Genomic DNA, 27,010 nt, shown 5'->3' on the forward strand with positions numbered 1-27,010 from the left:
AGGCAAGAATATTGAAGGGGGTTGCCATTTCCTTCTCCAGGGGATGTTTCCAACCCAAGAAGAGGACCCACATCTCTTGCATTGCAGGCGGATTCATTCCACTGTGCCACCAGGGTAGTCCATACTGAGATCTACTGTCATTCTTCAGTTGCTAAGTCGTGTCCAACTCTGCAATTCCGTGGACTGTAGCCTACGAGGTTGCTCTGTCCATGGGATTTCCCTGACAAGAATACTGGAGTGGGTTGCTGTGTTCTTCTCCAGGGGATCTTCCTGACTCAGGAAGATTCAGGAATTCAACCCATATCTCCTGCTTGGCAGGCAGATTCTTGAACACTGAGCCCCCTGTAAAGCCCATTTGAATAAAAACAGTATGATTTGGAAATCCATTTACTGATTTAAGAGGCTATTTGAGATGTGTAATGAATGTAAATTTCACTTTGGTTGTTATTGTTTAGTCCTTAAGTCCTGTCCAACTCTTTGCTACCCCAAATTCTGCAGCACTCCAGGCTTCCCTGTCCTTCACTATCTCCCAGAGTTTGCTCAAATTCCTGTCCATTTGAGTCAGTCAGTCAGTTAGATGGATGCTATCTAACAATCTCATTCTCTGCCACCGTCTTCTCCTTTTGCCTTCAATCCTTCCCAGCATCAGAGTCTTTCCCAATGAGCTAGCACTTCACATCAGGCTGCCAAAATATTGGAACTTCAACTTCAGCATAAGTTGTTCCAATGAATATTCAGGATTGATATCCATTGGGATTGACTGGTTTGCTCTTGCAGTCCAAGGGACTCTCAAGAGTATTCTCCAGCACCACAGTTCGAAAGCATCAATTCTTTGGCACTCAGCCAAGAATGCACTCTTTATGGCCAACTCTCACATCCATCCATACATGACTACTGGAAAAACCTTAGCTTTGACTAGACAGACCTTTGTCGGTAAAGTGATGTCTCTGCTTTTCAATATGCTGTCTAGGTTGGTCATAGCTTTTCTTCCAAGGAGCAAGCGTCTTTTAATTTCATGGCCGCAGTCACCATCTGCAGTGATTTTGGAGCCCAAAAAATAAAATCTGTCACAGTTTCTACTTTCTGCCCATCTATTTGCCATGAAGTGATGGGACCAGGTGCCACGATCTTAGTTTTCTGAATGTTGAGTTTCAAGCCAGCTTTTTCATTCTCATCAAGAGCCTCTTTAGTTCCTCTTCACTTTCTGCCATAAGGGTGGTGTCATCTGCAAATCTGAGGTTGTTGGTATTTCTCCTGGAAATCTTGATTCCAGCTTGGCTTCATCCAGCCTGGCATTTCACATGATGTACTCTGCATGCATGCATGCTGAGTTGCTTCAGTCGTGTCCAGCTCTTTGTGACCCCATGGACTATAGCCTGCCAGGCTTCTCTGTCCATGGGATTCCCCAGGCAATAAAACTGGAGTGGGTTGCCATTTCCTACTCAGGTGATCTTCCTGACCCAGGGATCAAACCCACGTCTCTTACGTCTCCTGTGCCACCTGGGAAGCCTCTACATATGAATTAAACAAAAAGGGTGACAATGTACAGCTTTGTCTTACACCTTTCCCAATTTTGAACCAGTCAGTTAGTTGCTCCATGTAAGGTTCTAACTGTTGATTCCTGACACATATGCAGGTTTTTCCGAGGTCAGGTAAGGTAGTCTGGTATTCCCATCTCTTTAAGAGTTTTCCACAGTTTGTTGTGATCCATACTGTCAAAGGCTTTCATGTGGTCAGTGAAACAGATGCTTCTCTGGAGTTCCCTTGCTTTCTCTATGATCCAACAAATGGTGGCAGTTCGACCTCTGGTTCCTCTGCCTTTTCTAAACCCAGCTTGTATATCTGGAAGTTCTTGTTTCATGTACCGCTGAAGCCTAGCTTGAAGGATTTTGAGCATAACCTGACTAGCATGTGAAATGAGTACAACTGTTCGGTAGTTTGAACATTCTTTAGCATCGCTCTTCTTTGGGATTGGAATGAAAACTGGCCTTTTCCAGTTCTGTGGCCATTGCTGTTTTCCAAATTTTCTGACATATTGAGTGCAGCACTTTAACAGCATCAACTTTTAGGATTTTAAATAGCTCAGCTGGAGTAAATTTCACCAGAGAGTTTTTCTAGATAATTGTAAAAAGTTTATTATTAAAAGGATCCCATAGCTTATTATTAAATTATTTTTAAATTCTATATTATAATTTACAGTCATTATTAGCTGTTACATAATTTTAATCTCTTGGTTTTTCTAATTCTTGCCTGTTTTATGGTTGAATTCCAACACTTTCAAATGGAATTTGGAAATTAATTACAGTTCTTTCATTCATATTGTATCATCTTGTCTGCTATGGTCCAAATGTTTATGTCCCTTCAAATTCATACTTGAACCCCAAAGTGGTATCAGGACATGAAGGCTTAGTTCATGAGGGTGGAGCCCCATGAATGGGATTGGTGCTCTAATAAAGGAGACCCCACAGCGCTTCCATCAGGTGGAGATACAGTGAGAAGACTCCTGGCATGAATGAAGATGCAGGCCTTCCCTGGACACTAGCTGCTGGCACCTTGATCTTGAACTCCCAGCCTCCAGAGAGTGAGAAATAAGTGTCTGCTGTGGGCGTTTGTTAAAGCGATCTGAGTGGACTCAGATACTGTCCTAACAGAGTGAAACCTTTCTTCTTAGATACACTAAATGTACTCTAACCCTGGTGAGAAAATAAACAACATAAAAATAAAAATGGAGAGAACCCAAGCAGCAAGAAGCCAAGAAGGCCGAGCCAATTTTCATTGATATCTGCTTCCTATGCTTTGCCCCCACTACACACATGTACACACACACACACTCTCTCACACACACACACACGTTCACGCACACATCCATTTCTACCTACATTTTTGGGGAGGGAGGGCAGGTAAATGAAGGACATGACTGCCTATTTTATGCTTACATGGCCTCTGGATAATCTTTTGAACGACCAATTTTTTTACTTGTCAGAATTTCAAAACTTTTCAACCACATCTCTCACTTTCAGGCAAAAACACAAAATGCTGAAAATATCCCAAGGAAACATTATCTAGATTCTTTTTAGAGTAACACCATGGCTTAGTTGACCTGTGCCACTTTTTTCTCTTACAGTTAAGTCTGATATTTGCTAAAATTCCAAATCTCATTCTATATACTGGTGTTTTGAGGAAGTTACTTAACGTTTTCCAATTAAGGCAGTGTTAAATAGTTCCCTTTACTCTTCCCGAAGCACTGAAGTTCACAGTGGTATGGATTTAAATACACATTATTATGATTACTCTTTAGCCCTGTTGGAGTCTTAGTCAAAGATTCACAACAGGGACTTCCCTGGTGGTCCAGGGGGTAAGAATCTGCCTGCCAATGCAGGGGGCCCAGGTTCGACCCCTGGCCTGGGAACTAAGCTCCCACTTGCTGCTGAGCAACTAGGCCCATGCACCACAACTACGGAGCTCATGCTCTAGAGCCCACAAGCTGCAATTACTAAGTTTGTGTGCCACAACACAGACCTACGCAGCCGTAAGTAAAGTAAATGCTAAAAGAAGAGTCACAACATTTGGAGATAAACCTTTGCTCCAAGATAACCACCTGTGCCCCATTCCTGACTGTGAGGCAGACACACTCACTCTAAAACAAAACAAAAACCAGTGCTAAGTCAACACGAGACACAGACTGCTAAGGTCACCATGCCCTGGAAGTCAAAACCACTAAGAACCAGCAGTGGTGGAACATCACGGGAAGGCTTGGTGGCTTCCAGGATAACCCGGGAAGCCCAGGGATCCTCAGGGCTCCAGGCAGCAAGCGGTCTGGTTTCCGAATTCACGAGACTTCATTATGAGACCTGGCGAGAGGTTATTCTCACCAGGAAGCCTCATATTTACTCATCCCCATAAACATTGGTGGCGCCACTTCATAAAGCTCTGTGGAGACCATATCGTATGTCAGCACACGTAGACCTTTTTTCAACTCTGCAAATGGCTTTAGGAAACTTTACTGAAAGCCTCTAAAGTAGGAAGGTGATATTAATTATAGGCCTTTGTGGTTATGATATGGGAAATCCGTCCTGAGGGAATCTGTTCTTATAGCCCAATTACATCAACTCAATCCAACTCTCAATCAATCTCAATTTCACTTGCTTGAAAAACAGCCTTGCTTTATAGTAACAGTAATGCTCCGAATCTTAGATTTATAAGATTCTTCTTCTTCAGAGTTCAGAATGTTTCATGGATGTCTCTTAATTAATCGGAGGACATGGCCTCACTTAATATAATCAACTCCAGTAAAACTCAAGGCCAACGTGCCATGCAACCATGAACCCAGCCCACAGGGCAGACAGACCTGAGCCCGTACAGCACCGTCCCGTCAGGGTGGAGGCGGATCATGCGGTTCTTCACCGTCACTCCGTGCACAAATGACTTTTTGTCATTTAAGAAATATGTGTCAGGCACCCAGAGCTGGTCAGCCACTCGATTGTCCAGCGTGAGGTTGAGAGGGATCCCAGAATAGGCGAGCCTTTTATCTCTCCAGTATTGTTGAAAATACATGGTCAAGGTGTAATCCTGGGGGGAAAAAAGAAAAGAAAAATGGAGTTTGTGTTCAACCACAGGCAAGTTTCCTCCACAACTGGCCCAATTCAGGTTGGAATCCATGAGAAATGGGTTATTTTCGGACAGGGTTAGGAAGCAGTGGTTGCTTTCTTGTAAATGCAAACACTGGTTTTAACAGGTGTACATCATGTCTATAAGCAGTCTGTTTTATTTAGGTAAGAAGCAGACTAGACAAATTGGCATTTAAGAGACACCCTAAATAAAAGCCAAAAAAAAAGTCATCATAAAATTAGAGTGCTGGCAGGGAACCCAGGCATTAGCCTAGGTCCTCCTCCTCCCACCAGGCATACCTATGCCTGAGCAGCCAACAATACGCCAGTCCTGGCTACAAACTCTCAGCAGTTTAGACTCTTCCTCTCCTTCCTTCCACCCCTCTGCACGGCTGTAGATGGAATCCTCTAGAAAAAATCACCAGCTGGGGACAGGATGACCTGCAGGAGGTCTCTCTGCGTCACATGTCATATTTCCCTTTCCTTCTAGATTGCCAAGGCCATTACTACATGCTAATCGGGCCCTGTCATCACCTCTAGAGGAAGATACTTAGAGAAAATAGGACTAAAGCCGGATGTGGGAGGAGGCACTAGACTAGGTGCAACCCCCACAAAATAAGCAGCAAAATAGGCAGGTGACCCCATGTTTTTGTTTTGCAAAGTAGTTAGTGAAATAAGAAAGTGGGGTGGGGGAGACAAATCAGAGGCTGAGCATGGAAATTCTATTTTTAAATTTCTATTCTTTTCGGCAATCACTATTCAAGTTCAGAGTGATCAAGTCTAAAAACCCACTCATGGTCATGGGACATCCTGAACTGCATTGTGGAAGGATCCAATCTGAAAATCCAAAGGAGTCAGTAAACTCTCCAGCCAGGGAGGAAGAAATTACTGTTGTTACAGGCAGGAGCACGTGGGCTCCACACCGGCAGAGCACATCCGCTGTGCAGGCAGTGAGGGGCAGACGGCAAGCCAGTTGAAGGATCTTTCCCATACATGGGTCTCCTGACATCCCATCCAGTTCTTCTCGCCACCTCACAGGGCAGTTCTCAGAGCTGCCCGTGTCACTGACTGTTGCTGGCCACAAGAGTGCTGGAGCAGAGGAGCCTCCAGAATGACAAAGCACACCCGCACTCCTCTCCAGGTGCCATCACAGACAGAACTAATACATACTTCATAACTACAAACAAAAGAAAGTTTAAGCCAGTGGGCCCATAAAAAATCAGAGAGGGGGAAGCAAAAATTGCAAAAGGCCTGAGGAGCCCTTTTTGTTATATTTTTTTATTCTATTCATACTCGCTCAGTCATGACCGACTCTTTGCGGCCCCACGGACTGTACCCCACCAGACTCCTCTGTCCGTGGACTTCTCTAGGCAAGAATATTGGAGTTGGTTGCCATTTCTTTCTCCAGGGGATGTTCCCGACCCAGGGAGCAAACCCAGGTCTCCTGCATTGAAGGCAGAGTCTTTACTGTCTGAGCCACCAGGGAAGCCCTTTATTGAAGCTTTATTGCAACTAGAAAGAAAGTTAGCATTTGAGTGGATGCGAAGAAACAGGCATTTTTTTCCTGCTCACTTCCATGGCAAAGGTCTGTGCCTGGGATTAACTGTGTGAAGCCCCCATACACACACACACACAAAGTCCCACCACCAATTAAACATCCTCAGAAAGCAGGTGGTACTGAAGCCTTGGTCAGCTAGACACAAGGCAGGGGAATGAAAAGTCACACAAGCACTGTTGCTTTTACTGAACTGATGAGAAACCCCAAGGAGTGCAGTTTTGCTGGAACACTGGGTGCAAGAGGGGGAAAGTACAGAGTGCTGGGCAAGGCTGGACTGCAGCAGTGACCAGAAAGTGGGAAACTCGAACACTGGCTCCAAAGCCAATGAACACTGATGGTTTCTAAGCAGCAAGTGACATAACCACGTGTATCAACCACGTCTTTTACTTTTTGATTTCTCATGCTTTAACATGCACCCTCCTCTTGGTGTCTGCTGGTGACAAACTCTCTTTTCAATGAGAGCTGTCTCCTTATCTGTTGGCCTTGCCATACCTGAATAATAATAAAACCTATGTTTTAAATTCAAGCTGTGGGTGAGGAAGATCAGCTTTGCAATGGTGAGTTCAGTGGGTAACAGGGATGATGAGCAAAGCCCTCAGTGAGTGGGAGATCCTGTTGGGGGATGATGAGGGCGGACAGAGAAAAGGGATCTTGGTTAGCAAGCCACAAGTAGTAGGTTTGATGCAGACCCTCAGGATGTGGACGGGCCTGTGAAGTTCACAATCATGTCCCAGCACTACCATAACATCAGTAAATGTAGGTGATGCATTTTAAGTGAAGCATGCAAAGTTTTGGTGGCATAACAAGATTGAGGTAAATTAGCAGGAGCAGCTAAAGGATTTTCAATTTAAATATAAGTCTCTGAATTGCCTTCTTTTGAAATAGAAGAGGTTCATCTGTTTCTCCCCTGGTTTCTAAGCCCTCATCCCACGCCCGAGTCGTGAAGTCTAGCACCGCTCTGCCATCTCCCTTCCAGCTGGTGCTCACGTGGGCTGCCATGCGGGTGGAGGCGCAGCCATGTGTCAGCTGGCCCTGGGAGCCCAGCTGTCACTCAGCCTGCAAGCTCAGAGCAGGGTCTAATTTTGAGTTCTGCTGCTCTCCACAGCATTAGCAGCACCGCTCAGTTCTGGTCTTGGGTGTTTGCTGAGTGACTTGACGGGACTGAGGTACAGGAGAGCTTAGGAAACACAGGGATAAAAAGTAGCAGCACTTAAATGCAAATCTGCTGCATGGGCTGTGCCTTGGAAAACAAGGGCGCTGGGACTTCAGTGGGACACTACTCAGCATCTCACCTCATTATCCTGCAGAGAAAGAAGAGGCAGATGAGGGAATAAAGGCGGATAAAGGAGAGGTGATTGCACGGGTACAAGCCCCCTCTGCTCTCTTGGGCGGTTGTGGGGCCACGGCGCTGACTCCTGGGAGGGGTGTTAGGGAACACCGTTCGCACTGCCAGCAGCAGCTAACATGTTTTGATGACAACAAGGGCCAGGCCTTGTGTGAGATCATCTTATTTAAATACAAGGCAGGGATTGCTGTTGTTCTCATTACCTTAGGAAGAAGGAAACATTTGGAGAGTTCATATACTTTGCTTCCCCACCCCCACTTACACAAGCAACTGGGGGAACTTGGATTTGAAGTTGAGGCTGTCTCCTGCTAGGATGGCGCTCAGCCTCTCAGCTCTGGGGGGGTTCCACGCAACACAGACAAACCAGCCCAGTGGGTGAGGTCTGCACAGACGTCCCCAAGAAGGGAGGGTGCAGCCATATACAGTAGCTTTCTTCAGGTGAGTGAAAGTCGCTCAGTCGTGTCAGAATCTTTGTGACCCCATGGACTTTACAGTCTGTGGAATTCTCCAGGCCAGAACACTGGAGTGGGAAGCCATTTCCTTCTCCAGGAATTTTTTTTTAAAGGGGAAGAATAAGAACTATGGTACCACTAAAGCCCCTCATCCTGCAGACACTTAGCACAGCTCTCTGTAGACAGATGCCTTGTAAAGCTCTGTTTCCTCCAAGGGGTCCCAGGCAAATTGCTGGTTTCCGGGTTTGGAGTGATCTGTCCTAGATCAAAGAACATAGCCATGAGGAGATGCAATCTATGTGGACTGGCAAGTCTGCCAGCACTGGATTTGAGTCTGTTCTCAGAAAAAGAAGAGAGCTTGAGACTGTAAAAGCTCCAGGAATCCACAGAGATCTAGATGGCAATGGGCTAGAGGGGAAAAGCAGGAATCATGGACTCCTCAGGGAACATAAGGTAGAGGTAGGGAAGTAAGCTTTTGGTCTTTGACCTCAGTACTGGAGGAGGACTCAGGTACAGTCCACCCTGAGAGCACTCAGCTTTCTGTTTATGTCCAAGTCCAACCACTGAATGAGGCTGGCACTGGGAACTTGGGAGGCCCTGATTAAAAGCATCGGTTTCCTAGGAGACAGGATTTAGTGGAGGAAGGACAGGCAGTGACAGGGGACAGGGAAAATGCAAGTGTATCTTCATCCAGATTTCTCCAGGCCACTGAGAACTGGGGCTCTCTAGGGTATGATGCATAAACGTGAGTTTTTCAGTTTGAGTTGGTTCAAACTATGATAGCTCATCCGGATTTCCCAGCTGGCACTAGTGGTAAAGAATCCGCTTGCCACTGCAGGAGACACAAGAGACAGGTTCGATCCCTGGGTCGGGAAGATACCCTAGCATAGGGAATGGCAACTCACTCCAGTATTCTTCCTGGAAAATTCCCAGGACAGGGGATCCTGACAGGCTACAGTCCGTGGGGCCACAAAGAGCTGGACACAACTGAGTGACTGAGCATACAAACACAACAGCTCATTAAAATCACTGGGTGAATAAATAGCAGTGAGATGCTCCCTGAACTACCTGCTACATTAATGGATATAAAAACAAAAATAAACAACTAGGACCTAATAAAACGTAAAAGCTTTTGCACAGGAAAGGAAAAAATAAACAAGATGAAGAAAAACCACAGAATGGGAGAAAATCGTGCAATTGAAAAAGGGTTAATCTTCAAAATATATAAGCAACTCATACAGCTCAGTATCAGAAAAACAAACAACCCAATCAAAAAATGTGCAGAAGACCTAAACAAACATTTCTCCAAAGGAGACATAAAGATGGCCAATAAACATGAAAAGATGCTCAACATCACTTGTCATTAGAGAAATGCAAATGCGAAACTGTAATAAGATATCTCTTCATACCAATCAGAATGGCCTTCACCAAAATTCTACAAACCGTAAGTGCTAGAGAGGGTGTGGAGAATGGGGAACCCTTCTGCACTGTTGGTGGGAATGTAAACTGATACAGCCATACAGAAAACAGTATAGAGATTCCTTTAAAAACTAGGAATAAATCTAAGATACAACCCAGCAATCCCACTACTGAGCATATACCCTGAGGAAATGATAACTGAAAAAGATACATGTACCCCAATATTCACTGCAGCATTATTTACATTACCCAGGACATGAAAGCAACCTAGATGTCCATCAACAGATGAATGGATAAGGAAGTTTTGGTACATTTTTAGAATAAAATATTACTTAGCCATAAAAAGGAACAAATTTGAGTCAGTTGTAGGGAAGTAGATGAACCTAGAGCCTCTTATACAGAATGAAGTAAATCAGAAAGAGAAACACAAGTATCACATATTAACACATATATATAGAATCTAGAAAAATGGTACTGATGAATCTAGTAGAGGACAGACTTGTGAGCACAGCGGGGGAAGGTGAGGGTGGGATGATTTGAGAAAGTAGCACTGACATATATAGTATAAATATGTATTGACATATACAGTATAGTAGACATGTATAAAATAGACAGTTAGTGGGAAGTTGCTAAAGCACATGTAGCCCAGTCTTGTGCTCTGTGGTGACCTAGAGGGGTGGGATGGTGGGAGGAGAGGGAGGTTCAGAAGGGAAGGGATTTATATACATGACTGATTCATACTGTTGTGCGGCAGAAACCAAAACAAAATTGTAAAGCAATTTTCCAAATAAAAAAATTTTTTAAATCATTAGGTAAGATAAAATGTCTAGAATCTCTCTCTCCCTCCACCCTCTTCCCTTCTCTCCCTTTGTTATAAAAAGCTCATGATGAACTTGGAATAAGCATGAAAAAATATTGAGGAATTATATTCAAAACAAAGACTCCTTCTTACAAAGAATCTTACTAACATAAGCATTCAATTAAAGGGCAATTCATGCCTCAGGGCTTCTCTTAGGGATCATAAAGCCCTTTGATAACTTAATGAAGGAGGGCCCTCTCCATTCTCTCCTTTTTTTACATATGTGTATTAAATCAAACAGCAAGAAACACTGAAGTCCAAGGACAGGCCTATCCCTGCTGGCTTTATACTGCCTTCACAAAGTGAAAGTGAAAGCCACTCAGTCATGTTCAACTCTTTGTGAGCCCATGGCCTATACAGTCCATGGAATTCTCCAGGCCAGAATATTGGAGTCGGTAGCCGTTCTCTAATCCAGGGGATCTTCCCAACCCAGGGATCGAACCCAGGTCTCCTGCATTGCAGGAGGATTCTTTACCAACTGAGCCACAACAGAAGCTCAAGAATACTGGAGTGGGTAGCCTATCCCTTCTCCAGCGGCTCCTCCCAACCCAGGAATCGAATTGGGGTCTCCTGCATTGCAGGTGGATTCTTTACAGCAAAATACTACTAGGTAAGGCTCCATAAATGAGTAAGTCATTTGTTTAGAATTTGTGTCATATTTTCTCATTGAAAAAACATGACACGAGAGTTGGTAGGTTTTACCCCATATTACAAAATTCCATTTCATACAAAAGTCAGAAGCCACAGTTTCTGAGTAAGACATGAGCCCAGCCCATGATCCCATGGTTGGGAGTCAGTGTGCTGAGGCAGCAGAGGATGGAGCCGGGAGGGCCAAAGGGGCAGGCATACAGTCTGAGGAGGCTGGGAACAAGCATTCTTAAATATGAGGCATTCAAGGACCAAGAATCTGTGCATAGGTGACTGTCCTTCTAAAATCCCCTGAGAATATACAAACAGCAGCAGGAACAACAAATAACAAGAAAATAAAATCCTTGGGTGTATAACTCAAGCAGCACAAATAAATTGTAATAAGAGATAAACAAAAACATTTCTTCCTGCTTGTGGAAATTTCTTGGTATTTATCACATTAAGATGAAAAGAATACATATTTGAAAGTGGAAATACTGCTCATTATTCTGCAATTAGGTAACTGACTAGATTTCCTGAGCACAGGAAATGAAAAAATTTACTAACCCTGAGAAAGAAAGGCAATCTTGAAGCCAAATTTAAATATTTAACTGCAGCTGTGAAATCCACAGGACACCTGCATTTGCATCTGGTTCAGCAAGTTTATGAGACCAAAACCTCACAGGTAAGTTGTTCTTAGGTCAGGAAAGACAGGAAATTGTTTCAAGAAGCTTACATAAGCCCTCAGTGGTAGAGGCTTCCTTTGCAGGCATTTCTGCAACTAAAATTAGGCTGGGGAAATCTTGGCACTTTTTAAAATGAAATTTATTTAGAAAATCTTAATCCATTCCTTTCAATGGTCAAAAAATGAGTATCCAATGCTGCATCCATCTCCCCTCCCACAACAGATTTTGCTGGTACCTAGGTTTCCATTTGTTGAATCCATGTGGTTACAATCCAGCAAAACCCTGCAGCCCACCCCATTCACCCTCATCCCCATCAACATAATACAAAGGCCCCCCCCCATGCCCCTTGCCTTTGGCTTGTGGAAAAACTGATATCTCCCAGGCCTCCCTGAGTAACAGAAGAGCAGGCTCAACCTGTTCATGATCAGGACAATAGAGCCATAGGATCTTTCAGTGTCTGATGCACATTCCTGGCTCACTGAACAGATACTATAATTGCCACCAGAGGGAAAAAGCTAACTGCATGATGACTAGACTGTAGCCATGATATAAGCTGCTACATCTTGAGCAATACTAAGTCAAAGAATGGTATTAACGTTAGCACTCATAATAATCATATCTTGGTGGTGGTTTAGATGCTAAGTCATGTCCGAATCTTGTGACCCTATGGACTGTAGCCCATCAGGCTCCTCTGTCCATGGGATTTTCCGGGCAAGAATACTGGAATGGGTTGCTATTTCCTTCTCCAGGGCATCTTCCCGATCCAGGAATTGAACCCAGGTCTCCTGCATGGCAGGCAGATTCTTTACTGACTGAGCTACAAGAGAAGCATCTCTCTATACCTTTGTGGGCATCAAAAATAATTGTAGCCCATACATATAAGCAGGCAACTAAAACTGTCAGCAAAGAGATGCTACAGACACATTTCTCATTATCTTCCACTCAGAATACACCACTCTATGTCAGCATGAAAAAGTTACAGAAGACAGACCTTTGCCCCTAACCCCAGAGAAATGGAATAATTTCTGACAAGTCTAAGCAGCTCTTTTGCCCCTTTCCTGTTTGCCCATTTCTGATTTCCTCGGGCCTTAATTAGAAAAATGAGATCACTTGGTGACATTTAATCTCACTACTGAATGTATAAAATGCCTTGCCTAACCTGTTGATTACTTTCCTCAATTAAAAAGAGTAAGAATGAAGAACTATGTCGTTAAAGAATGATGGACTGTCTATTCCCAGCTTCCCTCTCAGCAAATCTGTAGGCAGACCATGTGGGCAAGACAAGCTTCCGAAGGAAGATCAGGAGAAGTCAGCAGGTCTGCACACAACAGAAAAATGATGAAGAACCTGACCTCCTACCATGAAGAGTAACTGAGATTGATTCCCTTCTTTCTCTTTAAAAATTGTCATGGCTGAGTGGAATCTTTGGACTTGGTCTCAGAACACGAGTCCACTTTCTCCCCAGATTAGTGGCTCCTCTGATGGAAGCAACTTTCCTTTATACCAACACTTGCCTTTCAATTATTGGCTTTCAAGCAGCGAGCATCTGAACCCGAGTTTGGTAACATGGTGATCTGTGAAAATAAAGCAGGACACCTCCTTCTGATCCCCTTTCCTCCTCCCTCAGTATCTGCCTCAGGCACTCAGTATCTGCCACAGGCCGAGAACTCTGCTAGGTACTGTGGACCCAGAGATGAGGAGGGCATCATTTGTACCTTACAGTAGCTCACATTCTGGTGGGGTATTCATAAAATCAAATCGAGTATAATGAAAGTGACTAAGAGAAGGCACTTTAAACTCAAACATGCCCAGGTTTCAAGTCTGCCTTTTCACTGTCTTAAGCACACTTACCCATCTGGAAAGTCAGCCTGACACACACTCTGAAGTGATTAGCATCACAGAGGGCACATGCAAGGAGCCAAGATGTGTACAATAATGCAAAAGAAGTATATATTTAAGGAATATCTACTAAGTCTGGAGTTGGGAGGAAGCTGGTGTGTGAATGCAGAGGAAGGGCGCTGAGATTTTCTGGTCTTTATATAGCTACTGCATCCACCAAAAGGCTCATAGTCTATAATTTTTACTCATCTACTTAAATGCCAAGTATATTTAGAAGATGAACCAGTCACCTCTGGATGAAATCTGGATGGGCTGCTGAAAATAGTTAACAAGTTCCCCAGTCCTCTATAGCCTCATGAAAAACTGGCAAAGGATATAAATTATTTTGAAAATTGCTTTTCATGTATGAAAAGTTACCATAGCTATTTTTCAGGAGTACAGTAAGTCTGAAATGCAAAATGATTATACTGATTTTCACTCAAAGGACAAAAAAAAAAAACCTATGTAGAATCAGAAGAAATCTAGAATTTAACCTAAACCGAAGAGAACCAGGAAAATGTAAGAGATCCTTGGCTAAATAAATTTCCAGCAAAGGCTACTATGCAGAGGGTGATGGAGCAGGATGCCTCAGACCACTGAGTTGGCTTCTTTCCCTGTGTCTTACCTTTGAGCCTCAATAACTTCTTGTGGAGAAATGAAACTAAAAATGCTCATTTTATAAAAGTGGTCTAGCAATTAACTGAGCTAACAAAGCTTAACACAGAGCTTGATTCATAACAGGTATTTCAGGGCCAGTCATCCTCCCCAGAACTCCTCAACACCCAATGCAAAAGAATCCTCTTTATTAGGTGGGCTCCCAGCTGACTGCTCCATGCCAAGTACACACCAACCTCCCCATCCCCCCAAAAAACATACTGTGCTCTATTATCCCAAGACGCCAGCAAGAAAGACTCAGTCTAATGATTTGGTGCAGAATTCTCAGCACTACCAGAAGCAGACCTCATTCTTTGTTTCTAAAATCCCAAATTTCATCTTTTACTCAATATACAAATAAAATTGCAAGTTTGTTTCCTGAAATGTAACAGGTCACTATATTTTCCATAAAACATTTTTTTTCTGCTGTGAAATATACTGAAATCACAAATTTAAACACAAATTTATAAAACAGCTATAGCACGAATAAAAATACCAAACCAGCCATTGGGCCGTGATCCACTATGGCTAATCTAACCTTCGGGTGCTCTAGGACTCACCTCCACCTACCCCTCCCCATTATATAGTCAATTGACCCCTCTGTATACAAAGAACATTTCACTAAGTGTCCTGTGCACAGCCCCCTTTAATTGTAAATTGAGTCTCCCAAACTAAGCACTCAGGAACCAGGAGCAATGCAAGAAACATCTCCTGTTCTTAACTCCAGCCTCCAGTTTCTGTTCCTCCATCGGTCGTGCTGCGCTCTGGTGCTCAGTTCAGTTGTGCCTGACTCTTTGCGACCCCATGGGCTGTAACTCACCAGGTTCCTCTGTCCATGGATTTTCCAGGCAAGAATACTGGAATGAATTGCCATTTGCTTCTCAAGGGGATCTTCCTGACCCAGGGATCAATCCTGACCCTGCACTGCAGGCAGATTCTTTACCACTGAGCCATCAGGGAAGCCTCCTCCATCAGAGTCTCTGGCCTATTTCATTTTTCTGAGATGTCCACGGATGGATCCAGTGTCTTCTGAATCTGTCCATCCAGATGCCCCATATGCAAACCAAGAGTTCAATGTGTCTAAAATTAACTCATTATCTTTCTACTCCAAATCTCTTCCCCATTCTCTACTAGCATCTAGCCACTATTTCAGTCAAACCAAAACCAGAGGCTATATACAAACCTCTTCTTTCTTTCACATCTGAAATCCAGCATTAATTCCGTCACTGGGTTCTACTGACCCTATATCCTAAATACCTTCAATATCTAGATCTGGATTATGAGTCAGCAGCAACCGTAAGAGGGTAGGGAGTGTTTCCACTAATGTCCCCATGACGGTGGATTAGAGGTGAGCTCCTGGACTCCCAAACTGCACCCAAGAAGAATGCTTACCTATGCTGTCTAGAGTAGGCTACGTCCAATACCAGATTCTGATATATTATGGGTTAAACATAAAAACATACAAGATGACCAGATGTCTCACACTCCACATGGGAACAGATGTTCTAACTCAGCACAAACACTGTATGAATGAGCTGAATGTGCTTATAAACTGAGGAGGAGCTGTTTCATATTGTCCTTTATTTTGAATGAGTATTCACCTGAATAACACTCATTAAAGACACCAAACTCTTCAGAAAATTATATGTACATATACAGTCTGCAACATGTATGTGTGTATATTCAGATACAGAGCTTTATTTTCTAGCAACTATCTTTGATTAACAGGTTTATAAAGAGGATGAAAGTGAAAGTGTTAGTTGCTCAGTTGTGTCCAACTCTTTGCGATCCATTGGAGTTTGCGATCCATTGCCTGCCAGGTTCCTCTGTTCATGGAATTCTCCAGGCAAGAATACTGGCGTGGGTTGCCATTTCCTTCTCCAGGGAATCTTCTCAATCCAGGAACTGAACCCAAGACTCCCGCACTGCAGGCATATTCTTCACTGTCTGAGTCACCAGGGAAGCCCAACTATAAAAAGGATGCAATGACTCAAATTCGTCATCTATCCAAAGGAGCTCCAAGAACTGGCTGTGAGAAACAGCCACACTGCTCATGCAAGGTGCCTTCCACACCTCTGTATTTGAAGGATACTTGAGCTGGGAGAATATAACATCTGGGAGAAGTGAGGTATTTGTCCATGTTCTGACAGTGTAGCATTTCTCAAGCCTCTGCTCTTTTCCCTTGCTTGAGCACCGTGCCTGCAGATGACCATAATGTTAAGAATTCTACATTCTGAAGTAGTCACAGTCATCCCTTGGTTTACATGGCTTATAGAGTTCTCATTATTGGCTTTACAGAACTGAGTGTCCCTCTGAATTCCTTCATCAGAACAGACAAGGCAAAAAATACAAAAATGCTTCAAGAAGGGCATATATTTATCATAAAGTAAAGAATGAGTATTTCCACTGTAAACCAAGAAACCTCACCCCTATAAATTTAAACCGTGGGTATTCAAGTGTCCTTGATTCTACACATCTATCTCTATAGCAGCATTTACCGCTGGATTTTCCCTCCTCAAAGACAACACATGTAGACTAGTGATGCCATGCATTTTATAGTACTTTCAGTTTCCAAGAAGTGCTACTTTTAGACAGCACGTCTGTTCATTTCTGAGATCACATCTATTTCTGGTTTCTACCCAGAACTCATTAGGTTATTGCTAATAGACAAATCATAATACTAACAACCATACTTCATATAACTGGAAAATACTGGCTTGATAGCTTTTTGAATTGATATTAATTTCAGCAGAAATATTTGGATGGGGAACCCAGCAATGAATTACATGAAGCCATCCTCTGGGATATTACAATCACAGCCTGGGTAGCCAGAAAGAAATCATGATGCAGGGTTTCATACAATTAATCAAGTACAGTGCCCAAAGAGGGAGAAATCAAGTGCTACCAATTAGATAGGAGAGGAATGACACTTTGTTTCTGCTTTTCAATTTTTTTTTATTGAGGTAGAGTTAATTTTTTATATGTTCCAAGTATACAACATGGTGATTCACAAATTTTAAAGGTTATACTCCATTTGTAGTTATAAAATATTGGCTACATTCCCTGTGTTGTACAATATGTTCTTGATGCTTATTTTACACATAATAGTTTGTACCACTTATTCTCCTACCCCTCTCTTGCCCCTTCCCACTTCCCTCTCCCCACTGGCAACCACTAGTTTGTTCTTTATATCTGTGAGTCTGCTGCTTTTTTATATGTTGACTAATTTGTTGTAGAGATACCAGACCTTACCTGCCTCCTAAGAAATCTGTATGCAGGTCAAGAAGCAACAGCTAGAACTGGACATGGAACAACAGACTGGTTCCAAAGAGGAAAAGGAGTACACCAAGGCTACATATTGTTATCTTGCTTATTTAATTTATATGCAGAGTACATCATGTAAATAGCCGGGCTGGATGAAGCACAAGCTGGAATCAAGATTGCCGGGAGAAATATCAATAACCTCAGATATGCAGATGACACCACTCTTATGGCAAAAAGCGAAGAGGAACTGAAGAGCCTCTTGATGAAAGTAAAAGAGAAGAGTGAAAAAGCTGGCTTAAAACTCAACATCAGAAAACAAAGATCATGGCATCCAGTCCCATCACTTCATGGCACGTAGATGGGGAAACAATGGAAACAGTGACAAACTATTTTTTGGGCTCCAAAATCACTGCAGATGGTGACTGCAGCCATGAAATTAAAAAATGTTTGCTCCTTGGAAGAAAATCTTCTTTTGTGCATTTTTTTTTTTTTCAGGATGGTCTTGCTTCCTGCCTCCTATACAATGTCACGAACCTCTGTCCATAGTTCATCAGGCACTCTATCAGATCTAGTCCTTTAAACCTATTTCTCACTTCCACTGTATAGTCATAATGGATTTGATTTAGGTCATACCTGAATGGTATAGTGGTTTTTTCCACTTTCCTCAATTTAAGTCTGAATTTGGCAATAAGGAGTTCATGATCTGAGCCAGTCAGCTCCCAGTCTTGTTTTTGCTGACTGTATAGAACTTCTACACATTTGGCTACAAAGGATATAATCAATCTGATTTTAGTGTTGACCATCTGGTGATGTCCATGTGTGGAATCTTCTCTTGTGTTGCTGGAAGAGGGTGTTTGCTATGACCAGTGCATTCTCTTGGCAGAACTTTGTTAGCCTTTGCCCTGCTTCATTCTGTACTCCAAGACCAAATTTGTCTGTTACTCCAGGTGTTTCTTGACTTGCTACTTTGGCATTCCAGTCCCCTATAATGAAAAGGACATCTTTTCTGGGTGTTAGTTTTAGAAGGTCTTATAGGTCTTCATAGAACTGTTCAACTTCAGCTTTGTCAGCATTAATGGTTGGGGCATAGGCTTGGATTACCGTGATATTGAATGGTTTCCCTTGGAAACAAACAGAGATCATTCTGTCATTTTTGAGACTGCATCCAAGTACTGCATTTGGGACTCTCTTGTTCACTTTGATGGCTACTCCATTTCTTCTAAGGGATTCCTGCCCACAGTAGTAGATATAGTGATCATTTGAGTTAAACTCACCCATTCCAGTCCATCTTAGTTTACTGATTCCTAGAATGTCAATGCTCACTCTTGCCATCTCCTGTTTGACCACTTCCAATTTGCCTTGATTCATGGACGTAACATTCCAGGTTCCTATCAATGTTGCTCTTTACAGCATCGGACCTTGCTTCCATCACCAGCCCCATCCACAACTAGGTGGTGTTGTTGCTTTGGCTCCATCCCTTCATTCTTTCTGGAGTTATTTCTCCACTGATCTCCAGTAGCATACTGGGCACCCACTGCTAAAAGATGATGCTGTGAAAGTGCTGCACTCAATATGCCAGCAAATTTGGAAAACTCAGCAGTGGCCACAGGACTGGAAAAACTCAGTTTGCATTCCAATCCCAAAGAAAGGGAATGCCAAAGAATGCTCAAACTACCACACAATTGCACTCATCTCACACGCTAGTAAAGTAATGTTAAAAATTCTTCAAGACAGTCTTCAGCAATACGTGAACCGTGAACTTCCAGATGTTCAAGCTGGTTTTAGAAAAGGCAGAGGAACCAGAGATCAAATTGCCAACATCTGCTGGATCATCAAAAAAGCAAGAGAGTTCCAGAAAAACATCTATTTCTGCTTTATTGACTATGCCAAAGCCTTTGACTGTGTGGATCACAATAAACTGTGGACAATTCTGAAAGAGATGGGAATACCAGACCACCTGACCTGCCTCTTGAGAAACCTGTATGCAGGTCAGGAAGCAACAGTTAGAACTGGACGTGGAACAACAGACTGGTTTCAAATAGGAAAAGGAGTACGTCAAGGCTGTATATTGTTACCCTGCTTATTTAAGTTATATGCAGAGTACATCATGAGAAACTCTGAGCTGGAAGAAGCACAAGCTGGAATCAAGATTGCCGGGAGAAATATCAATAACCTCAGATATGCAGATGAAGAAGAACTAAAGAGCCTCTTGATGAAAGTGAAAGAGGAGAGTGAGAAATTTGGCTTAAAGCTCAACATTCAGAAAATGAAGATCATGGCATCCGGTCCCAACACCTCATGGGAAATAGATGGGGAAACAGTGGAAACAGTGGCTGATTTTATTTTTCTGGGCTCCAAAATCATTGCAGATGGTTACTGCAGCCATGAAATTAAAAGACACTTACTCCTTGGAAGGAAAGTTATGACCACCCTAGAGAGTATATTAAAAAGCAGAGACATTACTTTGTCAACTAAGGTCCATCTAGTCAAGGCTATGGTTTTTCCAGTAGTCATGTATGGATGTGAGAGTTGGATTATAAAGAAAGCTGAGTGCCGAAGAATTGATGCTTTTGAACTGTGGTATTGGAGAGACTCTGGAGAGTCCCTTGGACTGCAAGAAGATCCAACCAGTCCATCCTAAAGGAGATCAGTCCTGGGTGTTCACTGGAGGGACTGATGTTGAAGCTGAAACTCCAATAATTTGGCCACCTGATGCGAAGAGCTGACTCATTTGAAAAGACCCTCATGCTGGGAAAGATTGAGGGCAGGAGGAGAAGGGGATGGCAGAGGATGAGATGGTTGGATGACATCACCAACTCAATGGACATGGGTTTGGGTGGACTCCGGGAGTTGGTGATGGACAGGGAGGCCTGCGGTGCTGCGGTTCATGGGGTCGCAAAGAGTCATACACGACTGAGCAACTGAACTGAACTGGAAGAAAATCTATGACCAACCTAGACAGCATATTAAAAAGCAGAGAAATTTCTTTGTTGGCAAAGGTCTGTCTAGTCAAAGCTCTGGTTTTTCCAGTGATCATATATGGATGTGAGAGTTGGACCATAAAGAAAGATAAGCACCAAAGAACTGATGCTTTTGAACTATGGTACTGGAAAACACTCTTGAGAGTCCCTTGGACCACAAGGAGTGAAACCAGTCAATCCTAGAAGAAATCAGTCCTGAATATTCATTGGAAGGACTGATGCTGAAAATGAAGTTCCAATACTTTGGCCATCTGATGTGAACTACTGACTTATTAGAAAAGATCCTGACGTTGGGAAAAATTGAAGGCAGGAAAACAAGGGGACAACAGAGGATGAGATGGTTGGATGGCATCACCGACTCAATGCACATGAGTTTGAGTAAGCTCCAGGAGTTGGTGATGGACAGGGAGGCCTGGCATGCAGTCCATGGCATTGCAAAGAGTCAGACAGAATTGAGTGACTGAACTGAACTGAACTTCCTTTCTCCCATGCTAGAATGTAGGCTGAATGAGGAGAGGAAAGTTCATCTGTTTTGTTCACTCATCTATTCCCAACACAGTGCTGTGGCTAGCACATAAGAGAGATTTCAGAAACACTCGCTGAACAACAAGCAGAAGTCCTACGTCACCTGGGTTGCCAGTGTGTCCTTTTATAAAAGATCTGCAGGTACTTTCTCCCAGTGGTCCAGATTGGTTGATAACTGTGGATCACTTTCAGTGAGAATTTCTCTGCAGTTTTAAGTCAATCCCCAAATCAAGATTAGTACAGTTACACAATACAAATTCTCAGAGCAGATATTTTCTTAGGTCAAATGACCCCAAGGCTATGGTTTTCAAGTGCACCTTGCAACACCTTCATCCTCAGCTTTCTCTCCAAATACAATCTCTGTCCCTTTTTGTGGTTCCTGGGGCTTTCGCATTTTTCTGTGAATTATGTGAATATTTAAATGATATTTATTATGATTTATTAAACTTTCCTAATAGTTTTACTCATAGTTCTTTAGAATTGCTAGTCACCCACAATGCTGAACACAGAAGACCTCACATCCCTTCATCAGTCACCTGAGATTTGCTTCCATCTCCAGCGTGGTCACAGCAAGGCTGCTCCACGACCTCCAGAGGGCACTCTTTTGCCCTTGCTGCTGCTGCTGCTGCTGCTGCTGCTAAGTTGCTTCAGTCGTGTCCGACTCTGTGCGACCCCACAGATGGCAGCCCACCAGGCTACCCCGTCCCTGGGATTCTCCAGTCAAGAACACTGGAGTGGGTTGCCATTTCCTTCTCCAATGTGTGAAAGTGAAAAGTGAAAGTAAAGTCGCCCAGTCGTGTCAGACTCTTTGCAACCCCATGGACTGCAGCCCACCAGGCTCCTCCATCCATGGGATTTTCCAGGCAAGAGTACTGGAGTGGGGTGCTATATTGGACTCTATTTAGGGAGCTAGCCTCAGGGTTGAGGTCGTCTGAACACTGCCTGGCCTCTGAGACCCTCTCTGGCTGTTCCAAGGCACCGGCTGTGGGCTCAGGGCTCCAGGACAGGCCCCTTCTATTCAGTTCTCAAGGCTCACCTGCCTCGGCTCATCCCTGCCACCTTCTCCTGCCTCCACTCACCCAGGTGAGCTCAGCTTTCTCCGTACCTACCTGCGCATCTGGTAGTAATTTGTCATCTTTATTCCTTCTCTTTCATTGTGCCCCATCCAGTTCCAGGGCCCACTCCATCTGCACTGGATCAGAACTGCAGGAGGTAAGACCCAGCACTGATAATTTTAAAAAGGTCGTTTGTGCAATTCTTATTTTTCATGTCACTAGTCTTCACACCAGGAGTTCATATTCTGATCATTATTTTGACTTAAAATTATATTGAGCTTTTTACCTCCATTAAAATCAGGAAAGTCTACTGCTATATTTGGAAAGTAGGCACGTGTGTACCAAAAGCCAGCATGTGGATGGCTCCTGCCCCGCACTGCCATGAAGAGCAGCGTCTGTGCTGGGCAAACTGCAAGAACACAATCTTCCCACTTGCTCTCAGATTCCGGTGGGTGCCAGGACGGGCTCTCAGCAAACCACTTCAAGAAGCTCTGAACAAAGCCCAGCAACTCCATGGCAACGGCTGGCATGACAACAAGGAGATGTGGGTCAGGGCCCTGGCACCACACGTCGTGGACAGGGCTGCAGCGTGGGTGTCTGAGGGCTGCCCGAGAGGGTGGACGTCCTGCCTGTTCCAGGCCCTGTTGCCGTAAATATCGGCGCCACCAACCCAACAGGTGCCTTTTCCTCCAAACACCACACTGGTGAGCTGTTCAGTAAATTAACAATAGAAAAGAATATTACCAAACACTTACTTAGTACATGTTAACTCTGCTTGCTGTTTATATCATTTAAGATCTTTTTTATGTCATATAGTATCTTCACCCACTGTGCATTCATACAGTGTGTTTATACAGCAATGCGGTACTCTCGTGGCATTCAGACATTCTCTTATGCTGAGTTTTTTAAGCTGTGATGATTATATTTATTTTAATTCCTTTAATATTTGCTCCTGGTAAATGTAAACAGATGTTTCTAATTATTTCCTTTCAATGCTCCTTCATGCATTCCAGGCATGCATGTGAAGAGTCAGAATTCACGAAGAAAAGGTGAAGTGTTTATGGAGCCAACAGGAATTACGAAAGGATGATTTTTATTGTCAAAATGCCCATGCTTTGCTTTGGAAGTTGGTAAATGAATAAGAGCTTTTAAAGTATTCCGAAGGAAGAACACTGCCTGCAAAAAGCAAGTGCTCTCTCTCCTGTGGAAGTGTGGTCTTCTTAAATAGAATATCTGACACTATTCATATTCAAATGCGTCCGAAGGAGTCATAACACAGAGCTGTGGACCAGCCCTTGAAAGCAAACTTTCATGTAGCAGCCAGATGGTGATTTAAAGTAGCAAAAAGTTCCTATTTACCAAGGCACTGGTTAGAACATCCAACTGTCAAGTTAATTGTACATTTTCCTGATTTTGTGAGTAATGTTGGCTATTAAAATACAGGTTTTCCATATGTGACTTGCTCTTGTCGGATAGCAGCTAGACTATTTTTAGTGCGAGACAATAATTCTAAGTATCCTTTATGTTTCTCATTCTTTTGCGGGCTTTCTTGGGAATCACAAAGCTAGGATTCATCCACTATGTTTCCTTCCCATGAGTTTGGGACTGTGTGTGCCAAATTCAGTTATAACACAGCCAAAGATGTCAATCAATTAGCTGCTGTGTTAATCAGAATTAGAGTTTATAATTTATAGCTGGCAATATAATTAACAGCTGGTAATTTAATCAGTTATGATCCACTTGCTTTACATTCACCTTTAAAGCTGTGAAATTGTCACTTAAAGTGTATAGGGTGTGATGTCGCAAAAGCTCCACTCTTTTCAGTTTTCTCCTGCTATATTCTGGCTCAAAATTTAACCCTATGAGCTAAAGAAATCATCTGCACCAAGTTAAACATAACAGTGCTGTGGCCCCAGACATCTGTAAAAGACTCTTAGATTTACTTCTCAGTCCATTATCAAGTGTACCTTTACACATGACTGCTGTGACGGTCTGATTGCTGTTCAGTGAGGGCAGGAGCTGGATAATTAACATCTGAATTTGGTCTCTGCATAGGATGACTTCCCAGAACCGCAGTGGGTGTCAGGAGGTTCCGTGGACTAGGCCTGACTGAGCCATCCAGAGACCTCACTACTCAGAGGTGCCTTCCCTCTGGGTCTGGCCAAATGAGAGTAAGAGAGGAGGGAAGAAAGAAAATTGACTGGCAGAGCTGAGTTTCAAAGATTACACCAAAGGAAAAGGGCACTAGGGTACAGGGTCAGCATGTTCCGTGGAAAACAAATTAAGTTTTCTGGAATTATATTTTTGCTCCTCAACTACTCATGATCAAAGCCACTGGATCTGTCTGGTGAGATTTATCAGCACAGCCTGGGAGCCCACCTGAAGAGCCCAGGAGTGGGTGATGATTTTCCCATCCTGCCCATCCTCCGGTTTATGGAGGCACTGGTGCCAGGTGACCCTGGCCTGCCTGGCTGACGGAGGATACCCGACAGCAAGATGCACACACAAAGAATGAGAAGCATGAAGGGCACCTTGGATTACTCTCACACCAAAAACAGCCTCACTGCTATCCTATGCCTACCTACATGTATACATATACATCCCCAAAGCAGTAACAGATCGCTGTGTGTGTGCTAAATCACTCAGTCGTGTCCCACTCTTTGTGACCCCATGGATGGTACTCCTCCAGGCTCTCTGGGGGTTCTCCAGGCAAGAGTACTGCAGTGGGTTGCCATGCCCTGCTCCAGGGTGTCTTCCTGACCCAGGGATTGAACCTGCATCTCTCACATCTCCTGTACTGGCAAGCAGGCTCTTTACCACTAGCACCACCTGGGAAACCCAATAGATAGCTATACCAATATCTAATTTTCAAATACTGTGGGCTATTTGCAAGAAAGATTATCAGTCAGTGGACAGGCATTTATTAAATCAGTTCACAGACTTATTCAGTCACAGTGTTCATTCATTCATTGTTTTATATTCATTTATTTATTACATTTGCCTAAGCAAATCTTAAAACTAAATATTTGTTGTGGATTCAGTCTATAAGAAATTTTTATTTAGAGTCTGTTTTCAAGCTCCATCTTTTCTCTTATCAAAAATTTTCAAAGGTCCATCTTTCCCTTTCTCCTCTTTAATCAGAGACAGCTGGCCCATTGTGAACACATCCACCAAGCAACCCTAAAGCCTTAAGCAGAGAAACAATCACTGGAGCCAACTCCAAAAATAGCAGCTGTAGGACTCAGCCAAAGAAGCCAGGAACAATTTTCCTCCCGTGGTGTCTTTGAAGCGCGTCACATTACGCCGAGGTCAGTGCTGTTGTTGTTACACTCCCGCCGAGCATGCGGACATGCTGGAACCAACATGGGAACCAGGACACATCCCCTGGGCCCAACAAGAAGCGTGTGTGCTGCGGAAGTTCACAACGCAAGTGCTTACCTGGAAGTAGTCCTGTGGGTGACTCAGTATGGACTCCAAGGTACTAACTTTCTCACTCCTTTGTTACTTTTTAATGTATTTATCCAACAACTATTCCTGTATGCCACTGCCCACGCACGGGAGAGGGAGTTCAAAAGGAAACAAGATGGTATCAGCGTCTAATATGACCAGTGCCCTTATAAAAAGGGGAGACTGGGATACAGACACGGCACAGGGGGGACAGCAGGGACCATGAAGGCAGAGACTGGGGATGCTTCTGCAGGCCAGAGAGCACCAGCCAGCCAGAAACCACGCGGAGCCGGGGCCAGGGCCTGGAACACGTTCTCCCTAACAGTCCCCAGAAGGAACCAACCCTCCTGACACCTTATTCTTGGACTTCCGGCCTCTGAAACTCTGAGACAAGAGAGATAATACACTACTGTTATTTAAGCCACCTGGCCTGTGGTACTTTGTAACGGCAGCCCAACAGACTAACATACTGCCACAGTCCATGAAGAGTGGTGGTGATGGCAACAGAAAATTGTGAACGCTGTTAGAATATCTACTATTAAAAAAAAATGAAGTAACAAATGCTGGCAAGGATGTGGAGAAAGGGAACTCTGTTTGTGGAATGTAAAATGGTACAGTCATAATTGAGAACAGTATGAAAGTGCCTCAAAAAGTTAAAAACAGAACTACCATATAATCAAGCAATCTCACTTCTGGGTATACACCTGAAGAAGATGAAATCACTATTTCAAAGAGGTATCTGCACCCTGATGTTCATGGCAGCATTATTTATAACAGCCAAGATATGGAAACAACTTAAGTATCCAAGATGAATGGATAAAGAAAAGTTGGCACTCACACATACACATGAACACATGTACACACGAATATTAACTCAGCCATAAAAGAACGAAATCCTGCCATTTGCAACAACATCATGGACCTTGACAGCACTTTGCTAAGTGAAATAATTCAATACGGAGAAAGACAAATATGATATGGCCTCAGTTACACATGGAATATAAAATCTCTGAACTCACAGAAAGAGACAGCAGATTGATGGTTGCCAGGGGCTGAGGGATGGAGCAAATAGGGAGATGTTGGTCCAAGGGTAAAAACTTCCAGTTATAAGATGAATAAGTTCCAGGGATCTAATGTACAGCATGGTGATTATAACAAATAACAGTTAATATCACTGCATTATATACATGAAAACTGTTATGAGAGTAGAGTTTTAATAGTCTCACCACCGCAACAAGAGAACGGTAACTATGTGAGGTGAAACAAAAACATTGATAATTTGTACACTGTCAAAATTGTGGTAAACATTTCCCTATATATGTATATCAAACCATCACACTGTACAACTTAAACTTACACAATGCTATGTAGGGAGGAAAAAGTAAATATTCCCTGGTTCTTTTAAATACATTTTTAAATAAAATACTCCCCACACCAAAAAAAAAAAAAAAGAAAGAAAGAAGCAAATGTGTTTGGGAGAAATTTAGGTGATAACAGCATCTCCATCATGGTTTGTACAGAGTGGGTGGGGAGCACACACTAAGTAGGAGGCAGGCCAATAATGACAGGCAATCCTATCTCATCAGCTTTGATGGGGTCTCTAAGACATCTTTAATCTACAGATTTATAGTAAAGCTAGCAAATGAGCTAAAA

General features: G+C 43.2%; 1 protein-coding gene across 1 annotated transcript in view; it reads right to left on the bottom strand.

Annotated features, from left to right (window-relative positions):
- Positions 1–27,010, bottom strand: part of GABRB3 (gamma-aminobutyric acid type A receptor subunit beta3) — a 290,891-nt gene that overhangs the window by 88,774 nt on the left and 175,107 nt on the right. Inside the window, exon 4 of the mRNA XM_070358243.1 lies at positions 4,349–4,569. Coding sequence (XP_070214344.1) covers positions 4,349–4,569 — 221 coding nt within the window. The remainder of the gene's footprint in view (positions 1–4,348; positions 4,570–27,010) is intronic.

Source organism: Bos mutus, chromosome 21, assembly GCF_027580195.1.
Source record: "Bos mutus isolate GX-2022 chromosome 21, NWIPB_WYAK_1.1, whole genome shotgun sequence".
Lineage (NCBI taxonomy): Eukaryota > Metazoa > Chordata > Mammalia > Artiodactyla > Bovidae > Bos > Bos mutus.